Source organism: Melanotaenia boesemani, chromosome 3 (genome assembly GCF_017639745.1).
Source record: "Melanotaenia boesemani isolate fMelBoe1 chromosome 3, fMelBoe1.pri, whole genome shotgun sequence".
In the NCBI taxonomy this organism is placed as follows: domain Eukaryota; kingdom Metazoa; phylum Chordata; class Actinopteri; order Atheriniformes; family Melanotaeniidae; genus Melanotaenia; species Melanotaenia boesemani.
The window spans coordinates 9,846,228-9,861,561 of NC_055684.1; the positions used below are offsets into that span (position 1 = coordinate 9,846,228).

Sequence of the window (15,334 nt, forward strand, 5' to 3'; positions counted from 1 at the left end):
CCGGGAAGCCCGTCCGGCTGCTCAGTTTACCGGTGTCTGACTGGTGTGGTGGAGATCCATGAGGACTAAGTGTTCCTATCACGCAGCGGTTGAACGGACGTCTTCTCTGAGCTCATTCGTGCCGAAATGTTGTGTTTAAGCGGGCTGTCGGTGGCTCTCGCGCTCGCTCTTTTGTCAGGTCCTTCTGAAGCCCTGAAAGAAGGAGAATGTGAAGGTAGGACCTCGTGCTAGCTCCTTTTAGCTTCGGCTAAAGGACTGGCAGCCTCGGAAACTTTGAAACTGCGGCCGAAATGTTCTGATTTATGTCGGTTTTACGGTTTCATGTCAGGTGTTCGATAGCTGGAAATGATTAAATGTGATGTTTTAAAGTGTTTATTAGTTTTCAGAATGAGAGACCAAAATGCCTGTGAAAGCTAATGTTGACAGCAAAGGACTTGGTTTAAACAGTCAGGTCAGAAATAAACATTGGCGGCTTTTGACTGAAACCAGTAAACTGAGACAGACCTGAAACTTTACCACCATCCTCAGAGCCTCAGTCAGAGACAGATTTGCAGGTGGTACACAAAGATGTCATGAAAATGTGTAGAGGTTTTTCTTTCATTTGCCAGTGCTGGAATGGTTTTCTAGACTACTACAGGCTGACAAATGCAGGTTCAGAAATTATTGTCAACCATGATCTACGTTCAGCACAATAAATGACAATATAAGTTTTCAGTTAGCTAAATATGTAGATTATTGTGTTTGTGTGTGTGTGTGTGTGTGTGTGTGTGTGTGTGTGTGTGTGTGTGTGTGTGTGTGTAATTTGCAGTGCCATCTCCTGTTTGTGCATCCATTTTTGTAGTTTTGTAGTTTTTCTGTTTCTTTTGGGGAGTTTCACAATAAAGACACCTTGAAGTCCATTAAGTTTGATTCACAAACATTACTTTTGTAAACAGTTCTGTAAACTCTTCACCCTCCAACAGCAGTGTTGGATTATTTAAAGTAAAAAAAAAAAACAGTGTGAAACAACATGGGTCAGCATCTCAGTTATTTATTTACAGTTAAAATAAAAAAAAGAAACCTGAATTGCGATGAGCGTTTGTCACAGTGGGGATATAAATGTAGGTTTAATGTGTGTCTGCCTCTGTGTTTCAGTGTGTGTCACCTTTCTGGGGAAGTTTTATCAGTCGCTGAAGGACAGCAACACAAACTTCAACAACGGCGACATCGAGACGGCGCTCTTAAAGACCTGCAAGGATGCCAAAGGAAAAGAAAACCGCTTTGTGAGTAAACCACAGAAACAGCTGGGCTCTATGTAAACTATGCAAAACGGTGTTGAAATGAAACTTAACAAAAACATTTAATGTCCAGAAACTTTTTATTACACCCATTTTCAGAAGGATTCACAGATCTGTGTTTGCACCTGCTGTCATCATGTGACCACCTGTTATCGGACATCACTCCCCTGAGCTGTACGCCAATGAACTTGTAGCCTACATCACACACAGTCAGCTGTCAGGATGTTAACGGTTTCTTCTCTGTTACGTCTGTATTCTGACCAACATGTCAGCAGGCTTTGTTCCATAACTGATGTGATGTGAGACAGAAGTAAACAGATCATGAAATGATAGAGCTGTGATACAGAACCCTGCATGGGACAGTTCCTCCGTCCTGGTCACAGTTGGGTCTCCTTGCCCTGTCTCATTCTCTTTTTTCCTCTCTTCCTCCGACAGTGTCCTTCTGGGTTTCTTTATATCAGCCGTGGTGCATGTTCAGAACAGCCACTGTGTTGATATCTAGTTACTGGTGTGGGATGCGGGACCTAAAGCAAAATTCTGCTGCAAAGTGATGCACCAGGAAGGGAATAAAAGCTGTAAAGTTTGGCTTTTCAGCCTCAGAATGCTTCAGGACGACTGTTCCAAGGATGCACATAATAAATGCCGCTGTGCCATCAAAATAAATAAAAAAGATGAAGTTTTAAAGTCGTAAAGTACTTTAGATGAGTGTGCACAGTTCATGTATTTTCTACAGAATCATGTTTTCCAACCATAACATTTCAAAAGGAGGCTTTAAACTGACAGCAACAACTTGTGGATAGAAGAATTTGACCATCTGTAAGATGCAGTTCACTGTTTTATTGTAGGACCTGCATCTCATTCTCAGGTATAAACAGTCTGGTTGAAAACAGTCCAGTTAGATTTCTGTGTCCCTTTTTTTGTGTGCAGTGTTATTACATCGGAGCAACGAGTGATGCAGCCACCAAAATAACCAACGAGGTGTCCAAACCACTAAGCTACCACGTTCCAGTGGAGAAGATCTGTGAGAAACTCAAGAAGAAGGACACTCAGATCTGTGAGCTGAGATATGGTAAGAAGAGATCAGACTCAGCAGCTTTAGATTTCTCCGTTCCTCCTGCTTTAGTTTCCAACTCACACAACTGTGTGTCACCGTTTCTTCTTTGTTTTGATAATAAACACAAAATCCAAACAGGTTAAATTATCAGGACAAGTAGTTGATGGATTTCCCCTTGAGGGGGTAGAAAGCATCCAAATACTGGACTCAACACTGGAGGCGTTTCAGCCGTGTTCTGATTCTTGTCTTCTCTCGCAGACAAACAGCTGGACCTGACCACCGTGGACCTGAAGAAGCTCAAAGTGAAAGACCTGAAGAAGATCCTGGAGGAGTGGGGAGAGTCCTGCAAAGGCTGCGCTGAAAAGTCCGACTTCATCCGCAAAATCACTGAGCTCATGCCCAAGTACGCCCCCGCAGCTGCCAAAGCACGGACAGATCTGTAACCATAGAAACACGAGGGGGGGGGGGGCAGGCAGGCAAACGCATCTTCGGACTTGACTTGAAAAAGACTGTGATCCCACGAGACAGAGAAAGAGAGGGAGGAAGGAAGGAAACCAGGAGTTCTGTCTGACATGTTTGTCTCAGTCTTGTGTGGATGTTTGTACACAAGGCTGAGAGGAATAAACCCCAGAGGACAGAAAGCAGCTCGTCTGCTGCTGCTGCTTCACTCAACACGTTTAACAGTAAATTTCCACGTCAGTCTTCAAAATCTGGGAAAGCTGGACCTCACAGCTGCATCGGGATGAGAGGTGAGGGAGGATTAAACTCGGGAGAAACGATGCAAAGTGCATATGCGCTGAGACTTTACAGAATAATTCAACATGATTGGAAATGTGGTAAAATCTTAAGTATGAAGCTAGAGCAAAAATAAACCTGCTGGCCTGTTGGCGCCTGAGAGGCTCAGCTGTTTAATATTATCAATAAAAACATCCATCAGACACCAAACAGTCAAACTGTATTCATGTAAAACTGCCTTCTCCACCTTTTTACTTCCACTCTGTCCCAAAATCCAGCCAAACTGACGATTAAATCTTCTGTCACAGCTTACTTTTTTCTTTATTTATGAAGCATCAACCAAAGTATCTGCTGTCATAGAAACGGTTCTTGGATAAAAACAGTAACACTCGCCAGCCTGAAGTGGTTCTTCTAACTGGTTTGGTTTTGGATCCAGATCGGACTCACTGTTGCCTTCAGGGTCCGGGGAAAACAGAGCCCTGCAGCACGTCCTGCTTTAGCTCTGATAGTTGTCCTCCTGTCCTCTGATCGGCCCATAAAGCAATCAAATGAGATGTGTGAAACTTTCTGTAAAACGGCAGGAAAACCACTTTTCTTTAGAAGAACGTCTCTGCCGGCATGCTGCTCTGAATGAAACTGGATCTCTGTTTTTAAATGTTGATCACAAAACCTCCAAATATTCAGTTCACGTTTATGTCGGAGAAAACGTTTTTCTCCTCTTAGATGCTGAGTTCTGCAGGTTTTCAACACTGAGTTTTGCTGAAAAATCATCTATGTAAGTGATCAGTCGTTAAAAATCCCATTTGTTGTAATCGACACAAAGCTGAAGGCCTGAAAACGGATTTTGTCTGCAGATTCAGAGCCAGTAAAAGAAGCTGAAATCTAGTTTTGCACAAAAATAAAGTGGATGCAGAGATGTGAGGATGACTTCGTGAGCATTTTGGCTTTTCTTTGCAAATTATTTATTGAAGTTTTCATTTTCTTTTAAAGAAACTTTGAATTGATTTTTTTTTTTTTCTTTTCTGGCTATTAACTTCTTAAACTCCAGCTCAGTTCTCCTGCTTCCTTCCTGAAATTTCAGATAAACAGTTTGGTGGGAAACAAACGCATCATGTTGTGAAGGGTGAATGTTGGGCGAACCTCTCCTTTGGACTCGTGTGTCTCTGAGAAGATGCACATTTCACTGATGTAAACTAGAGAAACGTTTCACAAGACCTGATGTTGGGAAGTGGAAACATAAATATGCTGATGTCCCGCTGACTTGTGAAAGCATTTGTTACAGCTTACTGTTGTACTTTTTCATTAAAATTTGGAAAACTGATTTCAGCTGTGTGGCGAGAATCTTGATTCTGCATCAGGATGGAGGCGAGGAAGAAACGTACAGCTGTCACCCAAAAAAAAATAGTGACCTTAACAAGTTATATAGTGATAGTTTTATTGTATACACATGAAATGTATCATATAAGGACCTTTTTTAATATAATCATACATAAAAATTGTATACTATTTTTTCAGTTTGTTGCTTTTACAAACTGTTCTTATGAATATGTTATTAGGTGGTTCGGATGGAGAAAAGCTAAAATAAATTTCCTAATACTGTAGATGTTATAAAACAAAACGTCTAGCGTCATGACGTCTTCCACGCTTACGTCATCACGTTCTCCGCCTTCCTTAGGGAAAGCGCACATTCCTATTGTCCAAGATGGCGGCGTTGGTGCAGCTCCTCTGATGCTGACATGTTTTTAAACCATTTCATCCCATTTTATCGGTAAATGTGCCAACATTCAGCGGCCGCTGTGGAAGCGTTTCGTCGCCGAAGACGTGGACAGTCTCCGTGTTTGTGCTAACGCTCCAGGAAATCGTTCCCCGCCGGATTGCCTCTGCAGGCACCGAAAAGTTTGAGCTCCATCATCCTTTGAAAATGAAGAGGCAGGCCGGGAGAGAGACTAGTCCGTCCAGGGCCATCGCTAAGCGGATACGGGAAAGGGAGCGAGAGAGTGCGCGCAGAGAGGAGCTGCCACCACCGCCGCTGGCTTTGCTGCTGGCGGAAAGTCGGAGTTACCACCGACGGAGCCGAAGCAGGGAGCGAGAGAAACCCCGGCTGAGGGAGGAGCGGGCGGCCGCTCTGGAGCTCCACCACCGACATGAGCTCAGCCTTCTCGGTCGCCCACCGCTCCGGACCACGGCTGCTGAGCTCCCCGCCGCCAGGCCGGGCACGCTGGAATACAAAACGCTGCTCATCAGCAACCTGGGCTCGCAGGTCTCGGACGAGGAGGTGGAAGACGCGCTGTTTCATGAATTCAAAAAGTTCGGGGACGTCAGCGTCAAGCTGTCGCACACACCGGAGCTTGGCCGGATCGCCTACGTTAATTTTCGGCACCCGGATGACGCCAAGGAGGCCAGGCACGCCAAGTCCTCCAGGTTAGTTTTGGGCGACCGACAACTTAAAATAGAGCCCATGTACGTGAGGAGGCGGAGTGTCACGCCGCCGGACGTTGGTTATTTACCGCTGCACGCGCCGTACCCGTACAGGCAGCGCTCCCTCTCCCCACCCGGGCCCGGTGTGAGCAGCATCAGGGACCTGAGAGCTAGACATTACGCCCTGGAGACCCTGGGTCTGACCAGAGACAGGGAGAGGCTGCTGGACTATTATGGCATGTTAGATGAGAGGGGGCGGCCTTTCGGGTTCCCTCCAATGCCCGTGGTGGAGGATTTAAAACCGGAGGACGACCAGAGGGCGACCAGTAACCTTTTTATTGGAAACCTGGACGGTAACGTCACTGAGGCAGAACTAAGGAGGGGGTTTGACAAATATGGCATAATTGAGGATGTGGTGATTAAACGCCCTGCTCGAGGACAGGGCGGGGCTTATGCTTTTGTAAAGTTTCAAAACCTGGACATGGCCCACCGGGCTAAAGTGGCCATGCAGGGCCGGCTGATTGGTGGCAACCCCATAAAGATTGGTTATGGCAAAGCAAACCCCACCACCCGGCTCTGGGTGGGCGGTCTGGGGCCTGGAAACTCCCTGGCCGCCCTGGCCCGGGAGTTTGACCGTTTTGGAAGCATCAGGAATATTGACTATGTGAAGGGGGACAGCTTTGCTTACATTCAGTATGAAAGTCTGGATGCAGCTCAGGCTGCCTGCACCCAGATGAGGGGGTTTCCTTTAGGGGGTCCGGAGCGACGCCTGAGGGTGGACTTTGCAAAAGTTGAGGAGAGCCCCTCTCGTCCCTTCCCTCCTGGTTATCAACCTTCCATCGCACTTCCCTCCCACTACGATCTTCTCGGGGAGGCTTACGGCCGCCACCGCAGCCTGGAGCGCGAGCTGAGAGTGGCCAGGGAGCGCTCCCCACCTTCCTCCCACAGCCTCCTCACCCTCAGAGAGAGGGAAAGGGCCCTGCTGGAGAGAGACTTTCCCAGCAGCCCCACACGGAGCCTGGAGAGGAGGGCGGGAGGAGTGGAGGCCTTTGGGAGGACCGTGAGAGGAGTGAGGAGTCGCAGCAGGAGCAGGGAACGTTGGCTGAAAGAGCGGGAGGAGAGGAGGAACAGGAGGAAGAGTAAGAGCAGGAGTCTGTCCACGGAGAGGCCAACAGAGGAGAGGGAGAAGGAGAGGGGGAGGTCCAGGGTTAGGGGCCTGGGTGGGGCTGTCTCTCCTGATGCGAGCCCAGACCGAGCACAGGTTAGAGCCCCCGACTCCACCACCGAACCAAGAGACCACTCCCCTGACAGCGGCCTAGGAGGGCGGCATTCCACCACCAATGAAGAAGAGCCGCCATCAGGCCGCCATCACAGCAAGCGGTCATCCAGCGTTCACCTCAACAACCATCACAGAAACAGCGAGGCGGTCGGCGCCGGTTCTCCTGCTGCCCATACGGACTCGCACACCTCCTCCTCTCCCAGCACCCTGTCAGAGTTCGCCCAGAACACACTCTCTAAGACGTGGCGCGGCTTCTTCGCCCTGAAGAACAGCAGCTTCCCCACCGACCTCTTCCTCCTGGAGGGCGGGGCTTCCTTCTTCAGCTTGGTGATGAAGGACAGCCTGAAGCTGCAGAGCCAGAACCAACCCAGCCAGCTGAAGATTGCCCAGCGCCTCCGCATGGACCAGACCCGGCTGGACGAGGTGTCGCGACGCATCAGACTGGGTCGGCCGGACGGCTTCGCCATCCTGCTGGCTCTCCAGGGCCCCGTGGATCGCCAGGCCCCTTCCCCTGAGCCGGGGCTGCAGGTGCGCCTGCTCCGCCACCTGGTGACATACCTGCGGAACAAAGAGGCAGCCGGAGTGGTGAGCCTGCCTGCCGCCAAGGAGAGGGGGCCGGGGGCGATGCTGTACGCCTTCCCACCCGGAGAGTTCTCGGCACAGTTCCTGCAGGCTGCCAAGAGGACTGTGGGTAATCTGGACGAGGAGCACATGGTCATTGTGATCGTGAACGACACTAACTGAGCTCAGACTGACTACAGATACTCCCATGTTGCTTTTAGATCAATTTGACTGTTTGTTGTTGATGAAACTGAGAGTTACACTACATGTCTTCACTCCCTCTGTGTCCCGGAACAATTCAGGTTTGTGGGGGACAAACTTTTTAAAGGAAAAACACTTTGAAGAGAGACAAAAAAGAAAAATCTGCTCCTGTTTTTCTACAATAAGCTGTAACATAAGACACTAAAATCCAACAGGATTGTTTTTATGCTCGTTACTTTATTTGCTCTTCTTCTTCTGTTGAAAGTTCTCCTGTAAATCCAGAACGGGCGGCTCCGCGAGGTTTTGTCCGTCCCCCGCCTCCCTGTCCTCTGGTGTTTTTATCAGATCAACCATTCCAGTCTTTTTTTTTTTTTTTTAAGTGTGTTTGCTCTGTTGTTGCATGCAGGAGGAAAAAAAAGAAAAATGTAATATTTTGTTGCTATGAAAATGTAAACATGTTTTTCACTTGTTAAATGATGTTTGAGTCATGCTGGTGATACTGGTTCAGATTTTATATGGTTAAACATTTATACCTTTGTTTTAATACATAGTCCATCCATCCGTTTTCCATCTGTGCTGGTTTTCATTTCACATCAGATCACTTCACACCTGTTTCTGTTCATGTCAACCAAACTTTCAGGAAGTGTAGTGGAATAAAGTCAGATTAAAGCCAAACTGTGTCTGGACAGAGGTTTGCAACCCAGTGGGACCAGGACCAGATGCCTGAGAACTGTTTGACTCCAAACCAGCAGGGGAAAGTGAAACTGAGGATATTAAAATAATTTTAACTCCTCCTCTCCAGAAATGAGGAATTTTTTTAAAATGTGTTTTACAAAAAAAAAAAAAAGTGCAAGAGGATTTAAATACAAAAATGTCATTAAATGTTTCTCAAAGCTTCAAGAAAAACTCCATCGTCCTTCAGTTTGATGCCAATAAAACTTCATGGAAACTTCTGAGGGTCTAAATGTTGATAATATTTAAAAATCTGTAATCTTTCATGTTGTCATGGAAAGTATTTTAATTTGTTTTTCATGTCAACATGTCAACGTTTTCATCGTCAGCAAATCTGTAAGTCAGATATTTCAGATTTGATTAAAAACTAAGTCAGTGTGCTGATTGGTGTCAGGACTGGTTTTAATGGTTTCAGACAAAATATTCAGGTAATTTCAGTTTTTATTTTGCTGCTTTTTTAAGCAAAATAAAAACTGAAATTCTTTTAATCCGAAAACAGATCTTTGGTCAAAATATTTGAACATTTAATTCAGTGATAAAGTGTTAACTGAAATAAAAGTAGAAACAGCTGAGAGGGGTGACGGTCATCAACGTTCTGTTCTGAAAAAAATCAAAATTTCATGGAACCAAAATAAAATCTGGAAGATTTTTTTCTTTAAAAATCACAAAGTCATGGTCGGTGTTAGTTTTCTCTTCATTTATCCACTAAAAGTTCTGCAAAAATTGAGCTGGTACGGGAAAAAAAATAAATATATATATATATATATATGTGTGTGCGTGTGTGTGTGGCAGTAATATGATAGATTTATCATAAATTTGTTCAAATATAAAAACTATAATGATAAACTATTTTTAGATTTTAATGTTTAAAAGATGAAAATCTGCTACTATTCTTCCTCAAACATTCGTTTCGTTAATGCTCGACAGATCTGAAAACATAAATTCTAACATTTTAAAAAGGATAAAATTTCCATCCATCCATCCATTATCTTGACCGCTTATTCCATTTCGGGTCGCGGGTGAGCTGGAGCCTATCCCAGCATTTTAACAGGTGAGAGGCAGGGTACACCCTGGACAGGTCACCAGTCTGTCGCAGGGCCAACACAGATAGAGACAAACAACCATGCACACACACACTCACTCCTAGGGAGAATTTAGAGTGTCCAATTAACCTAACATGCATGTCTTTGGACGGTGGGAGGAAGCCGGAGAACCCGGAGAGAACCCACGCATACACGGGGAGAACATGCAAACTCCACACAGAAAGGCCACCACCCCCAAGGTTCGAACCTCCCCCCAGCCGAGATTCGAACAAGCGACCTTCTTGCTGTGAGGCTGCGGTGCTAACCACCACACCACCGTGCAGCATAAAATTTCCAAACATTAGAAATATAAATTTATTTAGTTAAAATCAAATCTGGGAGATTATTTCTGTCCAAAATGACGAGACGTAACTTGCTAGGCCTATTTGTCTGCTGTATAAAAGGAAGTCTAATTCATTTTTAATTAGCTAAGTCTAAATAAAAAAAGACATGGGGAGAGACGTTCCCAGCAGACCCTCACAACACGCTTGGGTCTGCCAGGCCTGACCCGCACCCTCCACCACCACCTGAGCCAGCTCACCACCAGGTGGTGATCAGTTGACAGCTCCGCCCCTCTCCTCACCCGAGCGTCCTATAGTCCAGTTTTAGACACGACTACATAGTCGATCATTGGACTGCGGCCTAGAGTTTCCTGGTGCCAAGTGCACATGTGGACGTGAACAAGGTCTTCGTTATGAACAATCCATGACGAGCACAGAAGTCCAACAACAAAACACCACTCGGATTCAGATCAGGGGGGCCAGTCCTCCAATCACGCCCCTCCAGGTCTCACCGTCATTGCCCACATGAGCATTGAAGTCCCCCAGCAGAACGAAATGCACGGAACAACATTCCCATTAGATTTATTCTTTGCAACTGCAATGAATTAAAATGATCACAGATTTTCTTTTTCAAAATCATTACAGCTATGAGTTATTATGTACTCAGTAACAATGATTTATCACTGTGTTTGTAATTAGATCAGTTCATGTGTGTATTTTCCTCTAAGGTTTCATTGAGTTGATTAATTTAAGTAGTGGATTTCTTCTGTGATTAAAATACATTTCTGTTGATAAAAGTAGTAGAACAGGGGTGCCCAAGTCCGGTCCTTGAGATCTATCCTGCAGCCCTTCTCCAACACGCCTGAGTCAAATGGCTGAACTTTTTCATCTCGTTCAGCTCTGCAGAGGCCTAACGTGCAATTAATTTGGTGTGTTGGAGAAGGGATGCATCTAAAAGTTGCAGGATAATAGATCTCTAGGACTGAACTTGGGCACCCAGGGCTCCAGACTGCGACCAAACAGTCGCATTTTGGGACTAAAGGTGAGACAGTGCGAGTGAATTTTTCATCTACTCACGCAATGGCAACCAACACATTTGCCGGTCTTTTTTTTTTTGTAGTAGTTGTAATAGAATTTATTTTGTCCCTAACAAACGTCTGCTCCCCTCTTCAGCCCAGTAGTTCACAGTAATGCGTAAATTAGCTGCTGGTTTTTCGACTCAAACTAACTTCAACAGAGAAAAGGAGACAGAGACTGCTGGAGGATCCTGCGCTGGTTTACTGTCAGAGTAATGCCAAATAATGAAGAAAGTGGACAAAAATATTAAAAACGTTAAAGGTGGTGTGACATGTTCCAGACTCCTAATTACAAAAACAAAATACACTTAAAAAACTGAACTAAAACATGAAGAAAATATTAAGAGAATTATTATTTAATTTAATTTATTTATTTTTGCTGTTCTAAACATTTGTAGGTTTTTTTTTTTTTTTTTTTTTTTTTAATCAATTTTTGCCTTTCCCACTACATCCCTCTTTATGGCAGCATCCATTACAACTATATGTACTAGGCTGATTATGCTAATTAGTGACTTTTAGCGACTTGTAGGACAGCCAATAGCTCCTTTTCTTACTGAGGAGTTGGAACAGTGGCTGGAGAGGAGGATCCGTCCCCGATGCTGTTTACTGCCAGGAACCACATGGACCAGTCATACCATGCCCTATGGGGGATGATGGTGACAAAGTTGTCGTTCTGCTTCAACTACAAAGTAAAAATCAAATCAAATCATCAAATCTGATTTAATTTGCCAAGTTCTATTTCTACTTGTTTTGTATTAGTTGGGCCAGTAAGATTTATTTTTAATGTTTTGTCAACTGCTGCACAAAAAATGTGAATGTAAACATTGTAATTTCTGAATTTATTGTTCAAGTATTTATCAGTAATACAGTGGAAATGAGGAAATGTGAATATTTGCTATGCAAGGTGATTTCAGTGTGTGTCCCTAAATTTTCTGCTTGCGCACCTAAAAATTTAAGTTAGGGGCCACTCCTCGTAAAAATAGTTAGTCTGGAGCCCTGGCACCCCAGAAAGTACCGCACCATGTCTCTAGAATACTGTTGTGAAAAACAAAAACCCAAACAAACAAACAAACAAACAAAAAAGATATATATATACTTTATACTTTATATATATATATATATATATATATATATATATATATATATATATATATATATATATATATATATATATAAAGTATATATATATTTTTTTTTTGTGTGTGTGTGTGTGTGTTGCGCAGTGTTTTCTGGTTACATTAATGTTGCTGAGAACTTCTGTCCAGGAGTACTGGATCTCTGACCAAAGGAAACGGTGATAAATGTTTCATTTGAAGGAATCATGTTTGGACATAAGAGGGCAGCACCAGTCCAGAAAAGGCTACAGTTTCCTCTTCAGTCCTTCAGTCAGGAAGCCGAGAACCAGACCAGGTTTAACTGAACTCAGCCGCTGATGATGTATGAAAATATTTTTGACAAAAGAAATCTTTGAGATCACTTGGTCATCAGAAGTGAAATGCATGAAGGCGACGTAAGAAACACTGAAAATGTTTCTGCTGACAGGTGGATGGGTTTTAAAGCCTCAGACTTATTTGTTAAATTACTGTTTGATTTAACAGACTTGAATAATTAATCATTAATATTCTGCTGCTGATTCAAGTGTAAACTAGGTTTATGCTTATTTACACTTAGAGGAAATATAAGTAGATGCAGTTTAGAGATACTTTCATTAAAATGTCAGATTATTGGACTGCAACATAAAACTTAAGACTTGGACTTAACTTTATTAATCCCTTGGGATGACTCCCTCAGGAAATTCAAAACAAAACCCTTCTGACTCCAGTTTTGTTCAGATTTCCAGAGACCAGCAATATAATCCTGACCCAGTCCTCATTACGTCATCGCTGATGTTTTTGTAATTTTTTTAAAGTGGCCTTTATCAACATTTCTCCAGCTTTCTGAAGTTTTTCTTTGGACCTTTTCTGTTTTTTTTTCCTCATTTTCAGTCCAGTCCTTGTACCTGACCATTTTAGAGGAATGTGTTTTTCTGCTTGGTAATCCTTTGATTCATAAGATAATTATGAATCATTCAAGGATAAAAAGTAGTTTTATTTACTTTTATTTCTAAAAACCAGCAAAGATAACACAGTTTGACAGTAAATGGGATTTCTGCTGCAACAAGATGATTCAAGAAAATACTGGTAGTGGAAATACCTATATTTTGAAAAAAACTCTCATATGTCCCTAAAAAGTCTCAAATATCTCTAAAAACCAACTCTCATGAGGTGGTTTTTCAAACGTGTCAATACAGAAGTATATCGGAAGTTTAATGGAAAAACTTTTTCGCATTTACACCGCCCCAGACTCGAAGAAAGGGGTTACGTGACCAGTTCATTACAAGGAAAGATGGCGTGGTATGAGGAGACGGAAATCTTTGTACAAATAATTAAAGAGAGAAATATAACTGCTATCCTTGATAGCAAACAACAGCGAAATACAGAGTTTTACAGAGAATTAGAAATCTCCATCCTCCTCAAAGTGGAGTCTCGCCAGACGACATTTTACAAGGATAGCAGCTAATGCGCTAAACACCATTCAATGGAAACACCTGCAAATCGCAATTGCACTTTGTTGAAATTTTAGAAATATCGCTTTTATTTAGTGAAAAACTGTAATGGAAACACAGCTAATGTGATTTGTTCATGCGAGCAGATAAAGACTAGTCAGGTTCAAAGGATGTGAGACCTCTAGTGGTTGTGAGAGAAACTGCATGTGAAAGTAAAATGGTGTTATTGCAAAAGAAGTTTTTTTTTTTTTTAGCTTAAACAGTAATCACCTTCAATCCTTAACCAGGTAAGTTTTTTTTTTTTTTTTTTTTGCCTGAAACCAACTACAAAGAGAGAAAAGTGTCTCAATAAAGTTTTGTCAGGTTTCTGAGAGCACGTAAACTCATCAGCCACTTTATCAGGTCCACCTTGCTAGTACTGGGTTGAACCCCCCTTTACCTTCAAAACTGCCTTAATTCTTGGTGACATAGATTCAACAAGGTGTTGGAAACATTCCTCAGAGATTTTGCTCCATGTTGACATGACACCATCACACAGTTGCTGCAGATTAATCGGCTGCATCCATGATGAGAATCTTCTGTTCCATCACATCCCAAAGCTGCTCTACTGGATTGAAATCTGGTGACTGTGGAGGCCGTTGGAGTCCAGAGAACTCATTGTCATGTTCTAGAAAGCAGTTAGAGATGGTTTGAGCTTTGTGACATGGTGCATTGTCCTGCTGGAAGTAGCCATCAGAAGATGCTACACTGTGGTCATAAAGGGATGGACATGGTCAGCAACAATACTCAGGTAGGCTGTGGTGGTTAAACCAGGCCATGTTGGTATTAACAGGCCCAAAGTGTGACAAGAAAATATCCCCCACACCATTACACCACCAGCAGCAGCCAGAACTGTTGATCCAAGGCAGGGTGGATTCATGTTTTTATGTTTCCAACAAATTCTGAGCCTACCATCTAACTGTGGAGCTGAAATGGAGACTCATCAGACCAGCAACGTTTCTCCATCTTCTATTGTCCAGTGTTGGTGAGTGTGTGTAAATTGTAGCCTCAGTTTCCTGTTCTTAGCTGACAGGAGGCACCCGGTGTGGTCTTCTGCTGCCGTAGCCCATCTGCTTCAAGGTTGGACATGTTGTGTGTTCAGAGATGGTGTTCTGCAGACCTTGGTTGGAACCAGTGCTTTTTTGACTTCCTGTTGCCTTTCATTCCTCCCCAACCAGTCCGCCCATTCTCCTCTGACCTCCGACATCAACAAACTTGCTGCTTGTAGAGGTGATTCAACAACCTCATTTCAGCTGGACGTTTTGTTACCTGGTAAAATTGAAAGAAATACGACTTTTTGCCAACACATTTCTATCTTAAGTTTGTATGTGTTAAAGACAAATTCTCAGACTTTCGGTGGTGATCAGACTTTAAATTCATGCATGAACTGGGAGAGTGGGTTTATGTATAAGGTATTTGTTGGTGGAGAGGCTGTGAGGAAAAATGACACCCCCTCAGATGGAAATAAATCTGGGTCTGAGCCTTTTCCACCGTAGGAATTGCTCAATATGATTATTTGATTGTCAAAAATAGCTGGTAGTTGATTCTCTTTTGCTGAGTCACATTAATCGTGGCATTCATACGTTTTTTTAATGTTCATATTTTTCCTGTAAAGCTACTGTAGAATCAATAAAGTAAATTCAGCTTCTTGACGTTCAGGTGATTCAGAGTTTGAACGCGAGCACCCGTTTCACTGCTTTTACAGCCGGCAGGCAGCAAATGGAGGCAGAAATGTTAATGTGAAATCATCATCAAGCTGACATCAGATGGAGGAGAGAGCAAAGCCCTCCCCACCCAAAAGACCCACGAAAATAAGTGGAGGAAATATTAAACGTCTGCAGAGAGCAGAAATGTGAACAAAACACAAAGTTCAGCAGCCTCTCTGATTTATTTATTTCCCCCCAAATGAATCAGATTAATCTGATTAAATATTCCCAGTAATAAATATGCTTAAATGGAATTAAAAGTAGGTTAATTAAATATTTAGTGAGCGGTGCATTTAAAGCTCCCACATGAAAACCATCATTCTAAAAGTTATTATATTTGAAAACCAT

General features: G+C 43.3%; 2 protein-coding genes across 2 annotated transcripts; both read left to right on the forward strand.

Annotated features, from left to right (window-relative positions):
* Nucleotides 1-18: 18 nt before the first annotated feature.
* manf (mesencephalic astrocyte-derived neurotrophic factor) lies at nucleotides 19-4,386 on the forward strand. The gene is made up of 4 exons (XM_041980035.1): nucleotides 19-214; nucleotides 1,135-1,262; nucleotides 2,205-2,346; nucleotides 2,590-4,386. The coding sequence occupies exons 1-4, from the start codon at nucleotides 127-129 to the stop codon at nucleotides 2,772-2,774; spliced, it is 543 nt and encodes a 180-aa protein (XP_041835969.1). The 5' UTR covers nucleotides 19-126; the 3' UTR covers nucleotides 2,775-4,386.
* A 356-nt stretch (nucleotides 4,387-4,742) lies between these two features.
* rbm15b (RNA binding motif protein 15B) lies at nucleotides 4,743-8,408 on the forward strand. Its single transcript, XM_041979969.1, has one exon. It carries the CDS (start codon nucleotides 4,988-4,990, stop codon nucleotides 7,505-7,507), a length of 2,520 nt encoding a protein of 839 aa, XP_041835903.1. The 5' UTR covers nucleotides 4,743-4,987; the 3' UTR covers nucleotides 7,508-8,408.
* Nucleotides 8,409-15,334: the final 6,926 nt, after the last annotated feature.

Coding starts and splice junctions, on each gene's coding strand:
- rbm15b (XM_041979969.1), top strand. CDS start 4,988: ATGAAGAGGCAGGCCGGGAGAGAGACTAGTCCGTCCAGGGCCATCGCT.
- manf (XM_041980035.1), top strand. CDS start 127: ATGTTGTGTTTAAGCGGGCTGTCGGTGGCTCTCGCGCTCGCTCTTTTG. Junction 1,263..2,204: donor AAGGAAAAGAAAACCGCTTT/GTGAGTAAACCA, acceptor TTTTGTGTGCAG/TGTTATTACATCGGAGCAAC. Junction 2,347..2,589: donor GATCTGTGAGCTGAGATATG/GTAAGAAGAGAT, acceptor CTTCTCTCGCAG/ACAAACAGCTGGACCTGACC.